The sequence below is a fragment of the Aquarana catesbeiana genome, linkage group LG02 (assembly GCF_042186555.1).
Source record: "Aquarana catesbeiana isolate 2022-GZ linkage group LG02, ASM4218655v1, whole genome shotgun sequence".
Taxonomy (NCBI): Eukaryota; Metazoa; Chordata; class Amphibia; order Anura; family Ranidae; genus Aquarana; species Aquarana catesbeiana.
In genome coordinates, this window is record NC_133325.1 from 666,363,319 (window position 1) to 666,385,628 (window position 22,310).

General features: G+C 41.4%; 1 protein-coding gene across 3 annotated transcripts in view; it reads right to left on the minus strand.

Annotated features, from left to right (window-relative positions):
• Positions 1 to 22,310, minus strand: part of LOC141128963 (apoptosis-inducing factor 3-like) — a 241,227-nt gene that overhangs the window by 106,027 nt on the left and 112,890 nt on the right. For all 3 annotated transcript variants that reach the window (XM_073616628.1, XM_073616627.1, XM_073616629.1), the window contains exons 10-11: positions 18,865 to 18,995; positions 12,739 to 12,854 (exon numbers count right to left, since the gene is read on the minus strand). In XM_073616628.1, the coding sequence (XP_073472729.1) occupies positions 12,739 to 12,854; positions 18,865 to 18,995 (247 nt within the window). The remainder of the gene's footprint in view (positions 1 to 12,738; positions 12,855 to 18,864; positions 18,996 to 22,310) is intronic.

Sequence of the window (22,310 nt, forward strand, 5' to 3'; positions counted from 1 at the left end):
ACCGCACAGGGCTCCTGTGACCAGAACGAGACTGGGCTATGTGGGATGAACCATGCAAGGCAGAGGATGGTAACGAGGCTTGGTTTTGTATGGATAATACAAATAGCGATGATGGGGAAGGATGCCTATGCCCCGGAAGTAGTCCTTATAGTGACAAAACCGGTCGGGCAAGGGTGTCATTTTCTGTCATCACCAGAGGATCTGTTTATAGAAGTTTTTATGTCCGGCAATTGCTGTCTTTTACCTGCATACCTGTAAGTGCATTACCTTTTAATAAATCCTGCTGGAAAAGGTTGTACATTATATTGGCGTTTTTATCTCTCATTTGGGTGTTACAAAGGATTCATTGCTTACACTGGCCGTTTGGAGCACATTGGGTGTTGCCATTGGATTGAATTTTCCACATTTTGTCATGTTACAACCAAAAACGTAAATGTATTTTATTGGGATTTTATGTGCTAGACCAACACAAAGTGGCACATAATTGTGAAGTGAAAGGAAAATGATAAATGGTTTCCTCATTTTTTACAAATAAATATGTGAAAAGTATGGCGTGCATTTGTATTCAGCCCCCTGAGTCAATACTTGGTAGAACCAACTTTCGCTGCAATTACAGCTGCAAGACTTTTTGGGTATGTCTCTACCAGCTTTGCACATCTAGATAGTGACATTTTTGCCCATTCTTCTTTGCAAAATAGCCCAAGCTCTGTCAGATTGAATGGAGAGCATTTAAACAGCAATTTTCAAGTCTTGCAACAGATTCTCAACTGGATTCAGGTCTGGACTTTGACTGGGCCATTCTAACACATGAATATGCTTTGATTTAAACCATTCTACTGTAGCTCTGGCTGTATGTTTAGGGTCGTTGTCCCGCTGTGAGGTGAACCTCTGCCCTAGTCTCAAGTCTTTTGCAGACTCAAATGCCCTGTACACACAATAGGATTTTCTGACAACAAAACTGTGGATTTTTTTCTGAAGGATGTTGGCTCAAACTTGTCTTGCATACACACGGTCACACAAATGTTGTTGGAAATTCCGAACGTCAAGAATGCGGCGACGTACAACACGTACGATGAGCTGAGAAAAATGAAGTTCAATAGCCAGTGCAACTTTTCTGCTTGATTCCGAGCATGTGTGGACTTTTGTGCGTCGGAATTGTGTACACAAGCTCGGAATTTCTGACAACACATTTGTTGGCCGAAATTCCAACAACAAACGTTCTATGGAGCATACACATGGTCGGACTTTCCGACAACAAGCTCACATCCAACATTTGTTGTCGGAAAATCCTATCGTGTGTACAGGGCATAACAGGTTTTCTCCTAAGATTGCCCTGCATTTGGCTCCATCCATCTTTCCATCAACTCTGACCAGCTTTCCTGTCCCTGCTGAAGAAAATCCCCACAACATGATGTTGCCACCACCATGTTTCACGGTGGGGATTGTGTGTTCAGGGTGATGTGCAGTGTTAGTTTTCAGTCACACATAGCCTTTTCCTTTTAGGCCAAAAAGTTAAATTTTGGTCTCATCTGACCAGAGCACCTTCTTCGACATGTTTGCTGTGTCCCCGGCTTCAGGCAAACTGCAAATGGGACTTCTTTTGGCTTTCATTCAACAATGGCTTTCTTCTTGCCACTCTTCCATAAAGACCAGATTTGTGGAGTGCACGACTAATAGTTGTTCTGTGGACAGATTCTCCCATCTGAGCTGTGGATCTCTGCAGCTCCTCCAGAGGTACCATGGGCACTCCTGGCTGCTTCTCTGATTAATGCTCTCCTTGCCCTGCCTGTCAGTTTAGGTGGACGGCCATGTCTTGTTAGGTCTGCAGCAGTGCCATACGCTTTCCATTTTCGGATGATGGACTGAACAGTGCTCCGTGAAATGTTCAAAGCTTGAGATTTTTTTTTATAACCTAACCCTACTTTAAAACTTCTCCACAACTTTATCTCTGACCTGTCTGGTGTGTTCCTTGGCCTTCATGATGCTGTTTGTTCACTAAGGTTCTCTAACAAACCTCTGAGGGCTTCACAGAACAGCAGTATTTATACTGAGATTAAATTACACACTTAGGTGACTTCTAAAGGCAATTGGTTCCACTAGATTTTAGTTAGGGGTATCAGAGTAAAGGGGGCTGAATACAAATGCACACCACACTTTTCACATATTTATTTGTAAAAAAATTACGAAACCATTCATCATTTTCCTTCCACTCCACAATTATGTGCCACTTTGTGTTGGTCTATCACATAAAATCCCAATAAAATACATTTACGTTTTTGGTTGTAACATGACAAAATTTGGAAAATTTCAAGAAGGTATGAATACTTTTTCAAGGCAATGTATGTATTTATGTATGTAAGTCACCGCTCTCACCTATTCAATTGTTTGTGTGTAAATCGCATTTTGAACTACTAAACTGACACCATAACAGACCAATAGAAAGCCAAGGGAGTCATGAGAGGTGGGCAAAGGCTGTCAACTCAAGTTGATACTTCCATAAATGAGCAACTTTAAAAGAACTGCATGCATGTAGAGTTATAAGGAGGCCTTTATGACCTCATAATTTTGTCTGGCATCATTTCTCTTACTTCCCGACCCTCCTGCTCCTTCCCCTGCCCGCTTCAAATGTGTTGAAACATTACTAGAATCTTCAGTAATACAGCTTGGACAATTATGTTAGAACTTATCACCTAGGTAGCCTTTGGGCTAAATGTACACACTGATGCACAACCACACCCCTACTTTCTATTTTCCACTTAAAAAACCTTCTGCCTTTACAACTCCTTTATCTTAATGCATTCTATGCATTAAGATGAAAAACCTGTGTGTAGCAGCCCCCCGGCAACTCCATAATTACCTACCTGAGCCCCTTCTCTCTCCAGCAATGTCCACGATCCCCTCAGCCATCCGGGACACTCATCCTAATTGGCTGAGACAGTCAGCCAATCAGGGGAGAGAGGGGGCGGGGCCAGGTCAAGTCTCCGTATCTGAATGGATACACAGAGCTTTGACTCGGCTTGGGTGCCCCTGTAGCAAGCTGCTGGCTGAGGGGCACTCAAAAGGTGGGAGGGGCTAGGAGCAGTGAAGAGGGGCCCCAGAAGAGGAGGATCCAGGCTGCTCTGTGCAAAACCAACTGCACAGAGGAGGTAAGTATAACATTTTTTTTTTTTTTTAATAACAAAGCCTTTACAATCACTTTAACCTATAAACAACCATGTTCTCAGATGCCTTAGGCCAACTTCAGTATATACAGTTGTGCTCAAAAGTTTGCATACCCTGGCAGAAAACGTGACATTTTGGCATTGATGAAAATATGATTAATCATGCCAAAAAAGTCTTTTATTTAACCACTTCCCGCCCGCCCTATAGCGGATTGACGTCCGGGAAGTGGTTCTGTTATCCTGACTGGACGTCATATGATGTCCAGCAGGATAACATGCCGCAGCGCGCCCCCGGGGGCGCGCATCGCGGCGATCGGTGGAGCGGTGTGTCAGTTTGACACACCGCTACACCGATCTTGGTAAAGAGCCTCCGGCGAAGGCTCTTTACCACGTGATCAGCCGTGTCCAATCACGGCTGATCACGCTGTCAATAGGAAGAGCCGTTGATCGGCTCTTCCTCACTCGCGTCTGACCGATCGACGCAGCCCCCCCACAGATCACCACACTGGACCACCAGGGATCGCCACTAGGACCACCAGGGAAGGGGCAACATGTGGATAGCCAGGTATGTACCCCATGGCCATCCACATGTGCCCAATCTGTGCCAATCAGTGCCCACAAATGGGCACTGATTGGCACCATTATGTTGCAGTGATGCCCAGCAATGCCACCCTTAGGGGCATCACTGCAAACAAGCAGTGCCATCAGTGCCACCCATCAGTGTCCATTCATGCCACCTGTCAGTGCCCATCCGTGCCCATCAGTGCCCATCTATCAGTGCCCATCTATGCCCATCTGTGCCAACTATCAGTGCCACCCATAAGTAACCATCAATGCCACCTATGAGTGCCCATCAATGCCACCTATGAGTGCCCATCAGTGCCGCCTATAAGTGCCCATCTGTGCCACCTATGAGTGCCCATCAGTGCCGCATACCAGTGCCACCTATCAGTGCCGCCTATCAGTGCCCATCAGTGCCGCCTATCAGTGACCATCATCAGTGCCCGTCAGTGCCACCTCATCAGTGCCACCTCATTGGTGCCACCTCATCGGTGCCCATCAGTGCCGCCGTATCAGTGCCCGTCAGTGCAGCCATATCAGTGCCCGTCATTGAAGAAGAAAACGTACTTATTTACAAAAAAGTTTTAACAGAAACAAAGAAAAACTTGTTTTTTTTCAAAATTTTCGGTCTTTTTTTATTTGTTGCGCAAAAAATAAAAACCGCAGAGGTGATCAAATACCACCAAAAGAAAGCTCTATTTGTGGGAACAAAATGATAAAAAATTTGTTTGGGTACAGTGTAGCATGACCGCGCAATCGTCATTCAAATTGCGACAGCGCTGAAAGCTGAAAATTGGTCTGGGCAGGAAGGTGTCTAAGTGCCTGGTATTGAAGTGGTTAAGGATAGTGATCATATGAAGCTATTTATTATCACATAGTTGTTTGGCTTCTTTTAAAATCATAACAGAAATCACCCAAATGGTCCTGATCAAAAGTTTACGTACCCTGGAATGTTTGGCCTTGGTTCAGACACACAAGGTGACACACACACACACACACACGTTCAAATGGCAATTAAAAGGTTAATTATTCACATTTGTGGCTTTTTAAATTATAATTAGTGTCGGTGTATAAATAGTCAATGAGTAATTTAGCTCTCACGTGGATGCACTGAGCAGGCTAGATACTGAGCCATGGGGAGCAGAAAAGAACAGTCAAAAGACTTGTGTAACAGGGTCTTTAAAGATAAAGATTGAAAAGGGTATGAAAAGAGATCCAAAGCCTTGAAAATGCCAGTCAGTACTGTTCAATCACTTATTAAGAAGTGGAAAATTTGGGAGATCCCTTGATACTAAGCCAAGGTCAGGTAGACCAAGAAAGATTGCAGCTGCCAGAAGAATTGTTCAGGATACAAAGAAAAACCCACAGGTAACCTCAGGAGAAATACAGGATTGCTCTGGAAAAAGAGTGTGGTTGTTTCAAGGAGCACAATACAAAGATACTTGAATAAAAATTAGCTGTATGGTTGAGTTGCCAGAAAGAAACCCGGTTACAATATGCCGGACAACACCTTAAACACCTTTTTTTTTTTAAACGCTTGCCGACCAGCCACAATCATTATACTGCGGCAGGTCGGCACGATCCCGCAAACCATCGTAGCTATATGTCGGTCCCGTTAAGCAGAATAGCAGGCGCGCGCCCGCTGCACAGCGGGGGTGCTGATGCTCGTGACCGGCGGTCGGCCGGCCAAAAGCGATTGCGGGCACGAGAGACAGAACAGGGACATGTGTGTGTAAACACACACATCCCAGTTCTGTGAGGAGAGGAGACAGAGATCGTGAGTTCCTACGAGCTGGGAACCACGATCTCTCAGCTCCTATAGTCACTCCAATCCCCCACAGTTAGAACACACACCTAGGGAACACAGTTAACCCCTTGATCACCCCTTAGTGTTAACCCCTTCCCTGCCAGTGATATTTATACAGTAAGTTCATTTTTATAGCACTGATCGCTGTATAATTGTCAATCGACCCAAAAATGTGTCAAAAGTGTCCGATCTATCATAATGTCGCAGTCTCGATAAAAATCGCAGATCACCGCCATTACTAGTAAAAAAAAATAATAATAAGAATGCCATAAATCTATCCCCTATTTTGTAGACGCTATAACTTTTGCGCAAACCAATCAATATACGCTTTTTGTGATTTTTATTACCAAAAATATGTAGAAGAATACATATTGGCCTAAACTGAGGAAAAAAATCGTTTTTTTTTATAAAAAGTGAGGCTGTTCATTACAGTAAAAAATACAAAATATTGTGTTTTTTTTAAATTGACACTCTTTTTTTGTTTATAGCGCAAAAAATAAAAACTGCAGAGATGATAAAATACCACCCAAAAAAAAAAAAAAAGGACATCAATTTTGTTTGGGTACAACGTCGCACGACCGCGCAATTGTCAGTTAAAGCGACGCAGTGCCGAATCGCAAAAAATGGCCTGGTCATTGAGCAGCAAATTCTTCCGGGGCTGAAGTGGTTAAATAACAAACATATTTACCTCCTCTGTGCAGTTGGATTTGCACAGAGCAGCCTGGATCCTCCTCTTCTCGAGTCCCTCTTCGCTGCTCCTAGCCCCTCCCTCCCTTTGAGTGCCCCTCAGCCAGCAGCTTGCTACAGGGAGCACCCAAGCCGAGTCACAGCTCAGTGTGTCCATTCAGACATGGAGCCCCGACCTGGCTCCGTCCCCTCTCTCCCCTGATTGGCTGACCGACTTTGATTGACTGCCGCAAGAGCCAATGGCGCTGCTGCTCTGTCTTAGCCAATCAGGAGGAGTGTCCTGGATGGCTGAGGGGATCGTGGAAAACGCTTGAGAGAGAAGGGGCTCAAGTAGGTACTTAGGGGTGTGCTGCTACACACAAAAGATTTTTTATCTTAATGTATAGAATGCATTAAGATAAAAAAAAAAAACCTTCTGCCTTTACAACTCCTTTGACACCCCTCACAACTTTTTGCACACTGTAATTTAGAGTGATGAGATCAAAATAGAGCTTTACGATCACAAACAAAATCGCTGTGTTTGGAGAGGGGTCAACAAGGCCAATGGCTCCCGCTGCTGTGTCTCAGCCAATGAGGATGGCTAGACCCCATGGTCTCTCTTATGCACATCGCTGGATGGAGATGGGCCTCCGGTACATATTAGGGAGGGCTGGGGGGGATGCTGCACACAGCCTTTACATGCACTTTAAGAATTTTAAAAACACTTGTACTGAGCAAGTATGGAGGTTTCAAAGTTCTCTTTCTGAACAGCCAGTGTTCATTTTCTTTCTGTCATGTTGATCCAATGGCTTCAAATTTTCTGATTCACTGTGAAACCAGTGTGAATCTGAATAAATCTAAAAACATTTTAATGTTCATGTTTTTTTTTCCAGGAAACAGCAACCATCATTTTCAAAAGGGGGTCAATAATGGCAATCTCCATATGCTTGCCAGTAAAGTTTTCCTCTAAGGTACAATAAATCTGCCAAAAACTTGAGAAATAGAAACTGTGCATAAAGTGAAAAACTTCATAATTAGGGGAAAGCTGCAATAAAACTAACATGTTGAAACAGTAATTAAACGCAACCATTATAAGTAGCTACATTTATATTCAGGTCTTGACTTTTGTTGTAAATGTGGGTGATTAAAACTTGTAAGCAGAACAGGTACCCTTTGCAATCAAATTATTTCAATATGCTGCAGGAACAAGTAAAATACAGGATACAGTGGATATAAAAAGTCTACACATCCCTGTTAAAATGTTATTTTTTTACATCACAGAAACCTGAGACAAAGATAAATCATTTCAGAACTTTTTCCACCTTTAATGTGTCCTATAAACTGTACAACTCAGTTGAACAACAAACTGAAATCTTTTAGGTGGAGGGAGGTAAAAATAAAAACAATAAAAAATAATGTGGATGCATAAGTGTGCACACCCTTAAACTAATACTTTGTTGAAGCACCTTTTGATTTTATTACAGCACTCAGTCTTTTTGGGTATAAGTCTATCAGCATGTCACATCTTGACTTGACAATATTTAACCACTCTTTGCAAAACCACTCAAAATTGGTCAGATTGCGGGGGCATCTCATGTGCACAGCTCTTTTCTTTTCTCTTTTAAATCGGATTCAGCTCTGGGCTCTGGCTGGGCCATTCCAAAACTTTAATCTTCTTCTGGTGAAGCCATTTCTTTGTTGATTTGGATGTAAGCTTTGGGTCACAGTCATGCTGAAAGCTCATGTTCAGCCTTCTAGAAGAAGCCTGAAGGTTTTCTGCCAATATTGACTGGTATTTGGAACTGTTCATAATTCCCTCTACCTTGACTAAGGCCCCTGTTCCAGCTGAAGAAAAACAGCCCCAAAGCATGATGCTGCCAAGACCATGCTTCACTGTGGGTATGGTGTTCTTTTGGTGATGTGCAGTGTAGTTTTTGCGCCAAACATATCTTTTGGGATTACGGCCAAAAAGTTCAACTTTGGTTTCAACAGACCAGAACACATCTTCCCACATGCTTTTGGGAGACTTCAGACGTGTTTTTGCAAAATTTAGCCGGGCTTGAATGTTTTTCTTCATAAGAAAAGGCTTCCATCTTGACACTCTACCCCATAGCCCAGACATATAAAGAATACAGGAGATTGTTGTCACATGTACCACACAGCCAGTACTTGCCAGATATTCCTGCAGCTCCTTTAAATGTTGCTGTAGGCCTCTTGCCAGCCTCCCTGACCAGTTTTCTTCTCGTCTTTTCATCAATTTTGGAGGGACGTCCAGTTCTTGGTAATGTCACTGTTGTGTCATATTTTCTCCACTTGATGACTGTCTTCACTGTGTTCCATGGTATATCTAATCAGGGCTGAAATTAGGGGGGGGGGGCAGGGGGGAATCTGAGAGGGGCATCATGGCTTCCTCCTCCCCCTGGACCATACCAGAGATCTCCTCAGCTTCTCTCTGCTCTCGGTGAGTCTGCTGTCACCTCCTATAGTGAATGACAGGCAGCATTTCCCACTGCCGCCTAGTCAGCAGAAGCTGGCCAAAAACTAATATTTGTGGTGGAGTATACTGTAATATTTGTGGTAGAGTATACTGTATTATTTGCAGTGGAGTATACTGTATTAGTGATGGAGCAATGGTAATATTTGTGGTGGATAAACTAATATTTGTGGAGTATACTGTAATATTTGTGGAGTATACTGTAATATTTGTGGTGGAGCAACTGTAATATTTGTGGAGCAACTATAATATTTGTGGAGCATACTATAATGCAAAGTGCACTTTCACCTGTGTAGAAAAATCCATGCCCCGGCCCTGCAGCAGGGCCTGCTGTCCACTTTTAAAAGGTAGGCCAAGTTCATATTTTTACAATGACATTTGTTTTATTAATCTAAGCATAATTTAAGTTGTATTATATTTTATGGGTACAAGAATGTTTTTGCTTTATCTGCTTCCTGACCGCCTCATGCAGATATACTGCGGCAGAAGGGCACGTACAGGCAGATTAAAGTACCTGTATGTTGCCCTTTAAGAGGCGATGCGCCTGCCCGCCGGGAGCTCCGTGACCATGATCACGGGTCCCGCGGCCCCGATGTCCGCGGGGATCCCCGCGATCGTCTCACAGTTAGGAAGAACGGGGAGATGATAATGTAAACAAGCATCTCCCCGTTCTGCCTAGTGACACTGTCACTGATCTCTGCTCCCTGTGATCAGGAGCGGCGATCAGTGTAGTGTAACAAACAGCCCCCCCCAGTTAGAAACACTCCCTAGGACACACGTAACCCCTACAGCGCCACCTAGTGGTTAACCCCTTCACTGCCAGTGACATTTTTACAGTAATCAATGCAATTTTTTAGCATTGATCACTGTATTAATGCCAATGGTCCCAAAAATGTGTCAAAATTGTCCATAATGTCGCAGTCACAATAAAAATCACTGATCGCCGCCATTACTAGTAAAAAAAAAAAATTATCAATAAAAATGCCATAAAACTATCCCCTATTTTGTAGACGCTATAACTTTTGTGCAAACCAATCAATAAACGCTTATTGCGATTTTTTTTACCAAAAATATGTAGATGAATACATATCGGCCTAAACTGAGGAAAAAAAAAATGTTTTTTTAAATATTTTTGGGGGATATTTACTATAGCAAAAAGTAAAAAATATCGTGTTTTTTTCTAAATTGTCGCTATTTGTTTGTTTATAGCGGAAAAAATAAAAACTGCAGAGGTGATCAAATACCACTGAAAGAAAGCTCTATTTGTGGGGGAAAAAAAGGACGTCAATTTTGTTTGGGAGTCACGTCGCACGACCGTGACCGCGTCGCGCGACGCAGTGCCGAATCGCAAAAAGTGCTCTGGCCAGGAAGGGGATAAATTCTTCCAGGGCTGAAGTGGTTAAGTAACCATGCTCCTTTATGTCAATTCCACGCAATTTGGCCACATCCACTGTTCACCGCAGCGCACTACGCTTGCTGCATTACTACTCTCTTTGGGGCACTAAAAGGTGTCCCAGGTCTTATACAATCCTATAATATTCCAAAAGTTTCAAGCCTCACCTTTCCTACGTGGATTAGGAGAGGCATCACTGGGAAGGAACAAGAGCGCACAAAAGCAGGCCTTAATAAAGGCTTGCTTTTCGGCTCACCCCTTCTTTTCCAGTGTTGCCGCTGGGGGTTGAACTGAGTCTTTGCCCCGGGAGAAAAAATGTCTAGTTTCACCTCTGTATCTAATGCCTTGGAAATTCTTTTGCATCCTTCTCCTGATACCTTTTAACAATGAGATCCCTTGATGCTTTGGAAGCTCTCTGTGGACCATGGCTTTTGCTGTAGGATGCGACTAAAAAAATGTCAGGAAAGACCTACTAGAACAGCTGGATTTTATTTGGGGTTAATCAGAGGCTCTTTAAATGATGGCAGGTGTGTACTGAGTCCTATTTAACATAAGTTTGAATGTGATTGCTTAATTCTGAACACAGCTACATTCCCAGTTATGAGGGTGTGCACACTTATGCAACCACATTCTTTTAGTTTTTTTATTTTTACTCCCCCACCCCCAAAAAAAAGATTTCAGTTTGTTTTTCAATTGAGCTTTACAGTTTATATGTCACATTAAAAGGTGGAAAAAGCTCTGAAATGATTTATCTTTGTCTCATTTTTTTACATCGCAGAAACCTGACATTTTAAGGGTGTGTAAACTTTTTTTAAATCCCCTGTATATGCAAAAATTTGACTTATCCTCAAGGAGCAGATGTACAGATAAATTGTGGATTTCTGATGTAGAGATCAGTTCATTTGCGCATCAGCAGCTCTCCCAGCTGAAATTTTTGTTTGGTTTATATTTAGAATTCTATAGAGTTCTACCATTAGATGATACATAACATTTTTATTTCAACATTTGAAGCAGACCTATCAGTAACTTTACAAGTCTCTAATTAATTCCTGATATGTCACAATTTACAGCAACAATGTAATTTAAATGCCTCCATTATCTGCTCCATTGAAAAAAAGCTTACAGACCTCAACAGCTCAAACTCAACAGCTCAAATTGAAAGTTAAACTTACACACAGTAGTGAAGATTCATCCCTTATCAGATGGATCAATAAAAATTTCATCCAAGCAAATAAAAACGTCAAGGCTGAAAGCTGTGCTGTCTTTAATGAACCCATATAAAACAACTGAAATAAAACCTCTCTATTTTGGGAGCAATCTCTGGGCTTCTGCCTAGGCAATCCAAGGACTAAGCAGAACATTCTAGGAGAATTTTATCACAATCTATTACACACAGTGGGATGCATTTGTAAAACTAAAGCTGGGTACACACAGTTTGTTTTTTATCATAAAATATATCTATTAAATATAAAAACAAAAAACAGATACCTGCATCCACACAAGAAAGGCGGATGCAGGAATCCCCCTGCTGTGCTATTGTATTCTGTTAGCGGGACTTCTCCACTGTCAGAATGCACTGATCAGTGCTGCAGCTGATTAGCGGAAAACTGCTGATCAAAGGAGGTTTTCCAGCAAGGTCATTAGACAGACGCCAATCTAATGATCAGCTTCTGTCAAACTGGGAGAGCTCCACACCGATCGGAATTCAGCCAGGCCCTGTTGAACTGGACGATTTTTGATCCATGTGTACCCAGCTTAAAGTGATATTGAAGTCTATTGAAGTCAAACATGTTATTCTTACCTGCTCTGTGCAATGGTTTTGTACAGAGCAGCCCAGATCCTCTTCTTCTCGGATCCCTCGTTGGAGCTCCTGGCTCCTCCCTCCTGCCAAGTGCCCCCACAGCAGGGGGCCTTCTGCCTTTAGAACCACTTGAACTTTCTACCAGTTTACCAGGTAAGAAGTAGCAGCAGGGGGCAAAGCGGTGTGACAACATGTATACACACAGCCTGGAACTGTACATAATTCTCGGACCAGCATTTTAGTCCCAGGAATAGATACTAACCTTGGATGCTGCTTAAACAAAAGATGATCTTTTTGGAAGAAATGCATTGTTGCAAAGTACAATTTGATTTCTTTGAGAGTAATAAATAGCTGGAAGTCTTACACATTACCTACATGCGTGCTTATTATGAAAAATATAACCGAAGCTCAGCTTGTTTCAAGCAAAAAAATGTTAAAGCAGCAAGCATTCAAACAGATGCAATAAAAAAAGAAAAAAAAATGAACAAAGGCTCTCATCATTGACATCAGAGCTAGATTAAGCCCCCGTTCACACTGAACGCGGCTTTGAAATTGTGCTACTTCAGAGAAATTCCAAAGCCGTTGGACAGTGCTTCTTCGTTTACAGCTTGCCGACATTCACGCGATTTCACGCACAGGTGTCAATGTATTTCGCAGATAAAAATCACCAAAAGTAGTGCAGGAACCTTTTTCAAACTGGTGCAAATCGGAGTCACACCGATTTGAACGGTTCCATAGACACAAATAGAGTGCAACTTGTCAAGTCGCACCGGTGTGAACGGGGGCTAAAACCTCAAGTGACTCAAAAGCTAGTTGGGAATTTCTGCACTATGATAAAGAAACATTTGCACTTACCTTCATTGCCAGTGTTCCAATCTGATCTCCCAGCACAGCCTGAAAGGGCACACTAGATTTTCCTATCACAGACACAGAGTTAGCTTTGTCCAAAAGAAAAGCTGCAACTTCCATGCCTAGGAAAGAGAAGAGAGAGGAAGTGCTGGATCACATACAACTTACGTTGTAGATGATTATTCAAATGGCTATACTCTCAATTAAACTAGCATTATATTTTTTTTCCTGGCACAGACAGATTTGGCTGTAACAGATTATTTAGGCTACTAGTAGACTGCTGCATATGTTCATGCCCTCTTTCTGAAAGACACATTCCCTTTATTTTTAAAACATATGCTAGAATGTCATTGTTTTATTTGAATAAAATCTACGATCTGAAACAACAGTTTCCACTGCATAGAACCCATCAGGGTAGTGTCATTTCCTACTAGCTACCTGCACAGCTGCAAATTAGAGTATCAGGAAATAAGCAAGATAAAGCTATATAGGATTCCATATGCAAAGGCCTGCATTTTACAGTTATATCAAACCCTAGGTATTCTGGCTTGCTGCTTACAGGGTTCAGTATACACTAAAAGCAGAAGGTGAGAGGCCCATGTTGGCTTTCTCGATTACAGCCAGAAACAGATGGGATTATGGGCAACAGCCAGACACGAGTTAGGCACCCATGTACAAAAATAATTTTTAAGGTAACCTGTGCTGACAGAAACACAGGCTGCCATTATTGACCAATCCTTCTGAACATATTAGCTGCCTGTCTGTAATGCTGATCAGATGGCTTCATTACTTTAAGGTATTAGCCTGAAACAAGTATGTAGATCAGGAGATCAGATTCTACTGGACGCATTTAAGGACAGCCAGTTCCTTGGCTGACATTCTGGTCCACTATTGAACAAGAATGACAGCCAAAAAACTGGTATTTTCAGAGCTGTATGTCACTGGTCTGGACAAAAATATGAAGATTAGGAACTCAGAATTTACTCTTTTTCTGATCTCTGTATAATCTGGGTCGGTGTATTTCAACCACATATCCTACCATCTTTGATGATGATGAGTCAACTTTGATGACGATTGTGCTGTAGCAATTGACTGGTGTCATGAAGAACAATAAAATATGTTGCACAGCATTGTCTTTGTGAAAAAAAAATTTGACCATGGGTTAGCCTGGTATCTTCAGGTGACTGGACATTGTAATCACTGTTGTCAGCACCAGTCTGATCCTTGGAGAGCAGGCCAGGTTCTCAGCACAGCTAAAGAACTGATAACCCTGTCCTTTGCTGCCCAGTGTGGTCAGGAAAGCATAGGGACTGGCAGGAACTACAGTTATTTCACACAAAAGGAAGCAATACAAAGAGAACAGGATACTTTTTTCGTACAAGTACATGGTACAGCAGGTACATATCAGAATATGAAATTCTGCGTTGGCATATATTTTAATTGTACAGTGCAGAACACAGGCGGCTTATTTAGAGATCCTAGGACATCTCCAAGCATTAAAGAAGAATAGACAACTAGGCAAAAAACTGTGCCCTACAACTAGGGTCAACAGGTCGGGTCAACAGGTCAGGTCAACAGGTCCAACTTCAGAATGCTGCTGCAAGTACCTTGCTGCCTAATGCCGCGTACACAACCGGACTTTCCGACAGAAAAGGTCAGACGGAATCATTCCGTCGGACATTCCGATCGCGTGTGGGCTTCATCGGACTTTTTCTTTCGAAAATTCTGACCGACCTAGAAATAGAACATGTTTCAAATCTTTCCGATGGACTCAATTCCTACCGGGAAAACCGTTCGTCTGTATGCTATTCCGACGGACCAAAAACGACACAAGGGCAGCTATTGAACTACCTTTTTCTAGTCCCGTCGTAAGTCATCGCGTTCTAAACGAATTGACTTTGGTGTGATCGTGTGTAGGAAAAAAAACTGTATACAAAGGTTAAGTACAGCGCTGCGCTGAAAGTAAACTAAAACAGCAGCCAACACACCCGTAGACTCAGGATCAAAATAACAATAGAAAATTCAAAAGTGTGGCGCTATAAGCTCCGTAATTATGTGATGAATAAATATATCAAAATGATAAGAAAATCCTAAAAATTAAGTGACATCAAAGCAAACATTTCAGTGTAAACCAAAAAATGCCACGTGAATCGATGTAACAATAACTAGTGAACAAAGTAATAACACTTATATACATTCACCAATTCAAATGATAAGTGAAAAAAACATCAAAGATGGTATTAAATAAAAAGTTCATATCACAATAGGTGAAATAATAATAAAAAAGCAAAAAGTCTGTGATAACAGTGCATAGGCGATGATAAACAAGTGTCTCCTGAACATGCAGAGGGATTGTTTAGACCCGGCAACCTGGCAGATAAATGGACCGTAGGGAGACCAGAAGTGCACGGAAGATTGAAATCAGTGCCAGGACCATCACCAGAAATCATGGAGGCTTACCAGAAATAGTGGCCTGAAATGGCATATGCCATACAGGTCAAAAGGGCTTGATGACCAACAGGTCTGGGTGTTTTATCTGGTCAGATGTCATCACCACACAGAAAGGGGGAAGTAATCAGCACGGCTTCCTCATCAATGGATACACCACCATAAGCCAAGCGAATGATTCGTGTTGCATGTGAGGGGTAAAAACACTCACATAGCGTGATAACGTTTAAACTTGGATTTATTTAAAATATAAGAATAAAAAACAAACTCACATTATCAGAAGATAGGAATAGCATGTAAATCATGTAGCGGCAGTCGTGAGGGGTCCACCCGACATGTTTCAACTAAACAGTCATCATCTGGGGTGTGGAACCCCCTCACCCCACCGCTCTATATATAGATAAATGATGACCCCCATTGGAAGTGTCCGGAACCGGAAGTGCTTCAGATGACCTTTATTTCCGGTTAAAGGGGGCATATAATACAAATACGCTTATAATTCCCTATACTCTGAAACATATACATACATATACATAGTTCCTTTCAGAGTATAGGGAATTATAAGCGTATTTGTATTATATGCCTCCTTTAACCGGAAATAAAGGTCATCTGAAGCACTTCCGGTTCTGGACACTTCCAATGGGGGTCATCATTTATCTATATATAGAGCGGTGGGGTGAGGGGGTTCCACACCCCAGATGATGACTGTTTAGTTGAAACATGTCGGGTGGACCCCTCACGACTGCCGCTACACGATTTACATGCTATTCCTATCTTCTGATAATGTGAGTTTGTTTTTTATTTTTAAATTTTAAATAAATCCAAGTTTAAACGTTATCACGCTATGTGAGTGTTTTTACCCCTCACTTGCAACACGAATCATTCGCTTGGCTTATGGTGGTATATCCATTGATGAGGAAGCCGTGCTGATTACTTCCCCCTTTCTGTGTGGTGATGACATCTGACCAGATAAAACACCCAGACCTGTTGGTCATCAAGCCCTTTTGACCTGTATGGCATATGCCATTTCAGGCCACTATTTCTGGTAAGCCTCCATGATTTCTGGTGATGGTCCTGGCACTGATTTCAATCTTCCGTGCACTTCTGGTCTCCCTACGGTCCATTTATCTACCAGGTTGCTGGGTCTAAACAATCCCTCTGCATGTTCAGGAGACACTTGTTTATCATCGCCTATACACTGTTATCACAGACTTTTTGCTTTTTTATTATTATTTCACCTATTGTGATATGGACTTTTTATTTAATACCATCTTTGATGTTTTTTTCACTTATCATTTGAATTGGTGAATGTATATAAGTGTTATTACTTTGTTCACTAGTTATTGTTACATCGGTTCACATGGCATTTTTTGGTTTACACTGAAATGTTTGCTTTGAAGTCACTTAATTTTTAGGATTTTCTTATCATTTTGATATATTTATTCATCACATAATTACGGAGCTTATAGCGCCACACTTTTGGATTTTCTATTGTGATCGTGTGTAGGCAAGTCCGTTTCAGCGGAACTCCGTTAGAAAGACCATCAGAGTCTACTCTGACAGAAAGTCTGGTCGTGTATACGTGGCATAAGGCTGCATCTGTAGAAGATTGGACGCCCACCTCGTAGACCTTTTAAAAAAAGGAATGAACAGTGGACCAGGTGTTGCCCTTAGAAATGCTGAGTAAGAGAGGCTTCATGTTGGAACGGCCAGGAAACACTCAGTAACCTGGTGGAATGAGCACATAAAAGCAGGGGGGGGGGGGGAGATTTGTCCTTTACAGTGTAAACTTTGTTGATGAGTTGTTTTATCCATCTCCTGATGATGCACTTTAAAGCAGAGAGAAGTTTCTTCTCTTGGAAGGAAGACTTTTACTTGGACTGTCAAGAAAGAGGCTGAAGTCATTCAGATTAAGGGAAGGTTGGAGAGTAGATTTTGGAAGTTGATCACCCAAACGAGTCTCTCAGAAGAGGATGTCCTGAATTTCTAGGAAGGCCAAGAAGAGGTGCAATGACCTTTGTAAATACTCTTAAGAGTAGAGGATAGGGCAAATGTCAGGTGCAACAAACTGGAGATAATTGTCTCCTACTGCAAAGTGTAGAAACCGCTGATGAAGTGGATAAATGTAAATGTGTTTATAGGCATCTTAATCACCTGAAGGTAGCAGCCTATAACGCAGCCTATGTCTTGTACTGTACAATTAAGATGTAGACATGTACCTATGCAGTACTAAATGATCCTCTGTAATACAATATACACACACACTGTATATTAACCTGTGGAGTAAGAAATGACAAGCTGGCACTCTTCTAAATATGTAGCATTAAAATATAGCACTACGGTATTAGGTGTGGTGGTATATTCTAGTTTTCTGGGTCAATGTCTCAAAGTACTGGTGCCAATGCCTGCATCAGCAACTAACATTTTGAGGACAAGGTCAAAAATATCAGCCTCCGTATTTCTTTTTAGGTTTTTGTAGAAGCTTTAGCTTTAATCACGTTTAAAATAGTAACTGATGCAACTGACTCAAGAATCCCAGGCCAATTTACTAAAAGAAGTGGAACCTTTACACACAATAAATTGTGTGAATGTTCACTGTACTTATATAATCATACGAAAAGCAAATTTCTGTTTTATTTATTTCATCTGCACATGATTGAATAATTGAAGTGGATAGTCAGACTTTTTATTGTATGAATATTTTCCTTTAGTAAATCAGCCTCAGTATAAACAATGTACAAAACATCAAAGTGATTATTAAAGGCAAAAAGTGCACAAAACTCCACAGAAAAGAAAAACAATTTGTCATGTGCACTGCACACTTGCATGAACCAGCAGAAAAATCCACCCTTATTTTGTCATTACACTAATGCCCCGTACACACGATCGGACTTTCTGCCAACAAAACCGTGGATTTTTGTTTGAAGGATGTCAGCTCAAACTTGTCTTGCATACACACGGTCACACAAATGTTGGCCAACAATTACGAACGTGGGAATGTGGTGACGTACAACGAGCCGAGAAAGAGGAAGTTCAATAACCAGTGTGTCTCCTTCTGCTTAATTCCAAGCATGTGTGAACTTTTGTGCGTCTGATTTGTGTACACACGATCAGAAATTCCGACAACAAAGTTTTGTTGGTGGAAAATTTGAGAACCTGCTAGCCAACATTTGTTGGCAGAAAGTCCGACAACAAATGTTCGATGGAGCTTACACACGGTCGGACTTTCAGCCAACAAGCTCACATCCAACATTTGTTGCCCTTTAAACCTGAACACATATGAATTATACAGGTTCTGAGGCTAATTTAATGCAGATAAGGCACCGAGTTTAATTACCACCTTAATCACCCACAGAACCTGTGTAATTAATATGTGTTCGGGTTTAAAGGGATGAGCTGGCAACTCTAATTACACTGATCAGAACACTCCTTACCAACTACATCGTCTGTCCCATTAGTGCCCATTGAGTAGAATATTTTACCTGACCTTGCTTGTAATAATTTGGCTATATTTATATTAGCCTTGGTACTGTACTGTCAAGATTAAAAAAAAATATATATAAGAATACATGAAACAACTGTCTTCTTTTGGGCCCTCACAAAAAGTACAGTTGAGGTTCAAAACATATATTGGAAACATCTAATCTTTTCACATGCCTTATGTGTACAGATTTACAAACCTACCTATGAAAGAGCTGCCCATAATCACCACATTTTTGCCTGTAGCTTCTTTGCTGACTGCTGTGGCATCTTCTGGAGACCGCAAATAAAATACATTTCTCAGTGTAGAGCCAGGGCACTGAAGTTCTCTTGGTCTGAACATATGCGAAAGAAAAATCAAAGTATAGGTAGAAGCACAGCTCTAGACAAAGAGTAAAATAAATCAGTGGATTGCCAACACAATGTAAAAAAATTACACAAACGCCAGAAAATAGATTCAATTGACCTAAAAGTGAATTTTCAACCAGGTAGCCAGGTACTGCAGCTGGACTACACACAAGAAAAGGATATAGTGCTACTACCCATACACAGGAATAACAGCAAAGCTCACGGGTGCTTGATCCACAGTCGTTTGTCTGTAAACAGCAATCCATTAAGATGATCCGCACAGCAAGTTGTTGCTCTTAAGAATCTTCATGTTTATTGAAAAACAGTAGTGTACAAACGCAGATAAAACAAGTTGACACGTTTCAGCCTACATGGCCTTAGTCATAACTACTTAAAACACAGAACTTTTGAAAATAAATAGCATCACTAAGTGCCATACACTCCACCCGTCAATTGCCTTAAAGTGATTGTAAAGGATTGTTTTTTATTTTTTTAAAATAACATATACTTACCTCCGCTCAGCAGCTCGTTTTGCACAGAGTGGCCCCGAACATACTCCTATGGGGTCCCCCAGCAGCTCTCGCGGCTCCTCCCCGCATCGGCTACCCCCTAGGAGAAGCGCTCTCCTGAGGGGGTTACCTTGCGGGCCCGCTCCCGAGTCCAGCATTTGCGTCCACAGACACGAATGCCGGACTCAGCCCTGCCCCCGCCTCTTTGGATTTGATTGACAGCAGCAGGAGCCAATGGCTGCGCTGCTATCAATCTATCCAATCAAGAGCCGGGACCCCGTGGAGAGGGGAACAGTCCCCGCCGAGGAGATAAAGGGGCTCAGGGGGCTGGGGGGCCGGTGGCTGTCAGGTGTTTTTTCACCTTAATGCATAGGATGCATTAAGGTAAAAAAAAACAGAGGGTTTACAACCCCTTTAATTAATGGCCAATAGTCAACAAGAGAAAAAGCAGCATTAACAGTTGGAGGGTGGATTCAAGTGTATGTTACTAAGCTTAGCACACAAATTAATACAATATTATATAAACATGTGCAATGAAAAAGAAACAAATGAATTAATTGAATCAATTAGTGTCCGTCAGTGAGGGCAAAACAGATGTATATACAAAACATCATGACATCCACAAAGAGAAAGATAAGGGGAGAGGGAAATTAAAAGAGAAGTATGTTTTATTTTTTGTTTTTTATTCTAGTTTCATACTTACCTAGGTGGATGTAGCATCGGTCTGTGGCTGCATCTCTCCTCTGGCGTCTCTGCACTGAGAACCGAGCGATCAAACATCGCTGATGGCTCGGTTCTCACAGTTCCCCGACGCTGACTGGAGCGCTGAGCTGTGGAGGGGCGGGGAGCCGCTATCTCAGCCCCTCAGGGACTCGCTGAGAGGCTGAGACGGGTATCAGTGCAGGCACCTGGCGGATCCAGACTTTGTCGGGATGACGCGGTACCTGGACTGATTCTTGTGACGCCAGCAGAGAGCAGACTTCAGTCCGCTCTCTGCGAAAAACGGGTCACAGGAGTGCAAAACGAATTGCATTCCTGTGATCCATAGGAGAAGCCCAGCCAAACGAGCTTTAACCACTTCAGCCCCGGAAGGATTTACCCCCTTCCTGACCAGAGCACTTTTTGTGATACGGCACTGCGTCGCTTTAACCGACAATTGCGCGGCCGTGCGACGTTGCACCCAAACAAAATTTACGTCCTATTTTTCCCACAAATAGAGTTTTCTTTTGGTGGTATTAGATCACCTCTGCGGTTTTTATTTTTTGCGCTATAAACAAAAAAATTTAAAAAGCGACAATTTTGAAAAAGAAAAGCAATATTTTTTACTTTTTTTACTTTTTTGCTATAATAAATATCCCCCAAAAAATATTTTAAAAAAATTCTCAGTTTAGGCTGATATATAGATAGATAATAAGGAGATATAAAAGGCGCTGCCCTCTATGTTAATTAATTGTCGGTACGGATGTCATAAACTACACACTAAATTCAAATGATTATGACATGTAAGAACTCCATCACTAGATGCCGTATAACGGTCTAAAGATAGAGAAGACCCTATAATAGGAAAAAAACGGAAGATTAAAATAAAATAAAATAAAACCACCAGTGATTTAAAAAGTATTAATTACTGCTTAATATATATTGTTTAGATCACCCCAGTGAGAATATATTGTCTGTCATGTAAAAATGTGCTGACTAAAGTGAAAACAAATGATTCTATATACTATGCAATTAATTAAATTGAAGTTGATCCCAAAGTTCAAAAGTTTTGGGACAAAATGGCGCCAAGGAAAAATATTTTGTTGATATTTGATGAAGAACATAAGTGAGTAAAAAGTGTCAGTGTAATATCTGTTTTGCCAATCCCATAATCATTGCAAAATGTAAAATAGGGTAGTATCTAACCCCAAGATTCAAAAATATTGTGACAGTGAGCGCCTGCTAAAAATAAAATTAATTATGAGTGTGAAAAACTTAATGAAGTAAATTATAAATCGCTCCCTGAGCATTAAATACAATACATATACAATCCCAAAAATATCATGCATAAAAGATTGTTTCCAGTCTCTTGTATATTATAGCAGGTGATGGTTCATTTCTAAACAGTTTGTTTATATATATGTATAATCCATGTAAAAGAGTTTTTAAGCAGATGGGAAAAATAAGTTCAGTGTATATACTGTTTATTTCACCCTTGAGGGCATACACCAGTGACTTCTGTGCGTTTGATTCAGGTAGTGACTTGAAGTGCTCACCCCCCAATGCTCCCCCACTCACCAGAAATAATCACCCCTGCAGGGGTACCATTTAATTCTTTGTGTGTTATTAGTTTAAGCAGACGGGGATTGTCTATTGTTGTGACTTAGATGAAAATCAGCTCACATTTTATGACCAATTTGTGCAGAAATCCATATCATTCCAAAAGGGTTCACATACTTTTTATTGCAGCTGTACATCGTCGTGCCCTGGTCGCCATGTGGTTAATGCAAGTGTAAATCCAGATCCCACCTCAGGTTTAACCCATGAGGCGATCTTGTATTCAAGCTAAAAGAGAGGCATGGTGGCTTTTACTTAAAAGCTGTTCGTTTCTTCTCTCTACTTCGTACTTTTCCAGTTTCCTTCTATAAATGTACCACTGTGCAGTACCCCTTTAGTATATACAGATCAATCTCACCCCTAATAAAATTGAAATATCTTCTTTTTTATGTTGGTAGCACTTAAAGGTACTTAGCAAACTCTTAATTTAGCTTCACTTTATATACTTCCTTTTTCATAGGTTTGGTTCTTGGTATT